At 43.7% G+C, this 4,489-nt stretch overlaps 1 protein-coding gene across 1 annotated transcript; it reads left to right on the top strand.

Annotated features, from left to right (window-relative positions):
- The first annotated feature begins 1,842 nt into the window (after positions 1–1,842).
- LOC124371096 lies at positions 1,843–2,514 on the top strand. The gene has a single exon (XM_046829408.1). The coding sequence runs from the start codon at positions 1,843–1,845 to the stop codon at positions 2,512–2,514; it is 672 nt and encodes a 223-aa protein (XP_046685364.1).
- Positions 2,515–4,489: the final 1,975 nt, after the last annotated feature.

A 4,489-nucleotide genomic window follows, 5' to 3' on the forward strand; every position in this document is an offset into this window, starting at 1 on the left:
ACACATTAATAACGGCTTCACACATGGCTCACCATTTTAAAGTATGTGTGTATCGGATAAAACGTCTGTGGAACCTAAGAAGTCATGTCCCCATTGTCAGAAGAAAATAAAAATGTCTAACTTGAAACGTTACATTGCCAATGTTCATGCCAAGCGTAATCTAAATCGAAAGTCAGCACATGCATCAGAGCCTGTGCCTAGATTCCACAGTCGCTCGGATAGATCAGTGTCTGGAGCAATGACACGGTCGAAGGCTTTGACCTGCAACACTTTGTCCGCTTCACATCGGTCCTCGGTGTTCTTGGGTTTGCTGTACCGGATTATCATGTTAGCGGGTGGCCTCGTCAAGCGAGTTAACACCGCGGTCGTTACGTTTCATGCGTTCTTGGAGTCGAGTTCTAGGGCCCTGGAAATTGTATTACTTTTACAGCACAAAACGATAAAGAACAAAAGTTTGTGACTGTCACAGGAGTACGGACAGCTAGAGAAAAACGTTGACAGTGGGCTACTGAAAGACGTGTTGGGATACGTAGAGCACAACGTACCGTACGGAAAGAGATTCGTATCACTACGAGTGCGACAGAAAATCTCCCCGTTGCTGAAAGAGCAACTTGTTCCCGTGTGTGGGTGGTTCTGGTCTTTGTCCCGTGGTGCTCCGTTGCCTGGGCGAATTTTGGTGAGCATTTCTTTTTATTTGAATTAAAGGTTAGTTTTTTTCAATTTTTGTCAAGTTATTCCTCCTTCTGGGGGTAACTTAGGGTTTTCCCCTTTTGGGAAACGGTACAGCCGATTTTTCTATGTCATCTATTAGAATTGGGGGTTTTCAAGTCAAGTAGTTTTTTTTGGGGGTCACTTTGAAAATTTCAACTTCTGTCCACAACTTTTTTGGATTAGCACCCTGCAAACTTATAGAGGGGTTGTTACAGGCCGTGTCACCGTGCTCGGCGCCTCGTTTGAGCACGCGCACTACTGTCCTTCCCCCCACTAGCAGTCACGGTACAGTCTCACTGGAAAGCGACCACTCCAGCTAGGCTCACAACGCTCATTATTGTTTTCTTTCTCCCCGTTTGCGGTAAACACCCTGTGTTTGTGTTGTGAATGTTGTGATACTTGTGGAAGTTTTGGAGCTGCATCACCGACTGTATTTAAGTCGAAGCTGGATGGCAAAGTTCTGAAAAGTCAGACACGTGAAGTTATTTCTAATGTGATGGATTTTATGAGTAGAGAGGGTAAAAGTGGGAACATTTGTTATTGACCCTAAAAAAGTGAGGGAAAGAATGGCAACAGCTACGCGGCGAAACTATAACCTGTATAAGTGCCGAAAAAAGAAAATTAGCTGAAACAACGACTTCCTTTGAAACTCCAAAGAAAGTGAGAAAGGTGCCGAAAAAGGTGACTGGACTCGATGAATTTGATCTTGGTGTTATAAGACGGACAATCAACAATTTTTAATTGACCGAGAAATGTCTACAAACACTGAAGAAAATTTGTTCAAAACCCGAAAGTGAAATACATTTTACCGGGTCTATCTCGAGTTTGAGAAGAATTGTTAGGAAAATAGGCTACGGAAGGAGAAAGACCAAATCAAACAAACATATTCTCATGGAAACCCATGATGTTGCTTACAAACGATTTGTATATTTGAGAAAAATTCAAGAATACCGGAAGGAGAAACGCCCCATAGTTTTTACGGACGAATCTTACATCGATTCAGCTCATGTTTCCGGAAAAGGTTGGTCCAATGACTCAAATGCAGGAGTGGCGGCCCCATTGTCCAAAGGCGAGCGACTTATTTTTCTACACGCAGGAGGAGAAATGGGCTTCGTGAAAAACTGTTTGACAATGTGGAGAGCCAACATAAAAACAGGAGATTATCACGACAATGTGAACGGCAAGATGTATTTTAAATGGCTGACGGAAAAATTAATTCCAAATTTACCTCCTCGGACTGTTGTGGTTATTGACAATGCATCTTATCACAATGTCCAAGTAGATAAGTGCCCAACTTCGAAGAACACTAAATCAGAAATGCAAGATTGGCTGATACAGAAGAATATTGCATTCTCATCGTCATCGCCGAAGGTGGAGCTCTATGAGTTGATTAGGCAACACAAACCGGCGCACATTCGCTATCACATTGACGAGATTATGAGAGAACATGTACACGACATCCTTAGGCTCCCTCCATATCATCCCATACTCAATGCCATAGAGCTAATCTGGGCTGATGTAAAAAACTGGGTTGCAGCTCACAATGTGACTTTCAACTTACATGATGTTGAGCGCCTTGTGAACCAGAAGTTTGAAACCATAACTGAAACGGACTGGAAAAAAATATGTGAAAATGTGAAGAAAATGGAAGAGAAGTTCATACGAGTTCAAAGTCAACTGGAAGATACCATTGAATCTTTTGTTATCGATCTTGGTGCAGAGTCCAGTGAAGAGGACAACAGTGACTTTTCTGAAGATGACTTTGAAGACGGGAATTTGTCAGGAATCGAAGAGTTGATTTAAATGTTTATTTCCAATCTACACCCATTATTGTTTATGGACAACGAGGAGGACAATATATCACTTTTGAATCTTTAATCCCACAATGTTGTAATTATTGTATATAATAAATATTGTTTTGTGAGTATGTAAAATATGTAAATAACTTTTAATGCGGCCTCCGGCAGTCTCAAGTCTGCAATCGAGTATTGAAACTCTGAACGCAGAGAGAAATTTATTTGTAACCATCAGAGGGAAATACCTTATCACAATAATTATGTCATGGATTTAAAGAAATATTGTTTAAACATTTCTATGAAATCAATTTAAAGAAGTATTTTGGTTCATACTGTTTAATATAAATGTGTTTCCTCCATTGATAAAATAACGAAGATATTTTAATTTGTTGTGGAAGACACGAGGGCCAGAGGGACCTGCTAGAGTTGACTGTACCGAGTAAAAGTAGGGGAGGTGGAGTGGGAGCATTGGCGTTGTCCCTCAGGCCACCCTCTCCTACGCGCCGAGCACGGTGACACTACCTGTACTTGCCTCCAGAAAAATCTATTTCATTTTGGGTATATTTTGAGCATTTGTGTTGTACTTATTGGTCTTGTTAATAAAAGTTAGTTTTTTTAAGTTTTCTCTAGTTGTACAATTTTTTGGGGTCTTTTTGTGGTGGGGGGTGCTTGTTACCTCTATTGAGCTCCTCTCCACCAAGTAGCTTAATTTTATATCTTTTAGTTTTCGAGTTATTAAGCATTTTGTGTTTTTGTGAACAAACGCTCCCTGCTCTATAATTTTGGGCTATGGGGGTTTTTGCTTGCTGGGCTGGTGGGGGACCTTGTCCTTCACCTTCCACCAGGTTTGTCAGCCATTTGGCTGGTAATGTGATTTTTAGCGTTACTTTGTCGTACCTGGTCTGTTGCTGGCACAGCTTCGTCGCGGGGTGGCCGATTTTGCTCATTCCGGTGCCGATCGGTCCCGGGGGGGGGGGGGGTCCTGGGTGTTTTTTCAACATCTCTTGGCCTGGTCGCTTTTTTGTCTGTTTTGTACCGTTTTTTGTGTTCTTTTCACTCTATCTTTTGTTTTTGGCTCTGTGCTAACCGGGGGTTTTCTTGGTCCGTTCCGAACCCTATCTTCCATCTGTGGGGAGGTCCTCTTTCTTTTTGGGGCATCCCCGCTGTCTCCGCTGCCTTCCTTTGGCTGCTGGAGCCCACTTTTTAGTTATCCTTCTTCTAGCTTCCGGGGGCTATGTCTGCGCCTGGAGGAGGTAAGAGGGATGCGGATATCTTCAGGTCGTCGGGCTTGAGGAGGACACCGCCTGGATCAGCGCTGACGACGCCGGTTAGTGACCATCCCCCGGCATTTCCATCCTTGTCTGCTCCGCTGTCTAGGGCAGGCTCCAGCGACAGTGTGGCTTCGGTGTCGTCCAAGCGTCAGCGTGAGGAGGAGGAGAATGCTGCTGGAGCCCTGGAGAAGCGCAGTCGGGGTGGTTGACAGGTTGGAGGTGATGGTGAGAGAGGCTTTGGGGGTTCTTGAGCTCAACACGGCTAAAATGAGTAAGGCGAATGTCTCTACGCTTAGGGATACCATTCTTGAGCTTGAGAGGGAGATTGCGAAGCAGCGGGAAGATGTGGCGCATTATCGCGGTAGAGTTGATGAGCGATCCTCGATCCAGCGGTTCCTGTCTGAGCGGGATGGGGGATTCAGAGAGGCGCCCCTTTGTTGACCGACGGTACTTGCAAGTACCAGTATTTTTTTCTCAATGTGTGAATGTTATTAATGGGTTTGTACGTTCAGCAGCCCATTGGTACTCACAACTACCTTCTAAAGAGCAGGTAATTTGGTTTCCAGGCAATATATGTTGTGGCTAACCTGACTGACAGTGAAACAAAGTGACTCGTGCATGTGTTTTGACCAGTACTTAGCAACCTAATTTCTTTATCCATCCCAGGCCTTTATTTGTTTACTTTTCTCAGTTATTTTATGTTTTAGTGAA

The sequence above is a fragment of the Homalodisca vitripennis genome, unplaced genomic scaffold, assembly GCF_021130785.1.
Source record: "Homalodisca vitripennis isolate AUS2020 unplaced genomic scaffold, UT_GWSS_2.1 ScUCBcl_889;HRSCAF=3799, whole genome shotgun sequence".
NCBI lineage: Eukaryota > Metazoa > Arthropoda > Insecta > Hemiptera > Cicadellidae > Homalodisca > Homalodisca vitripennis.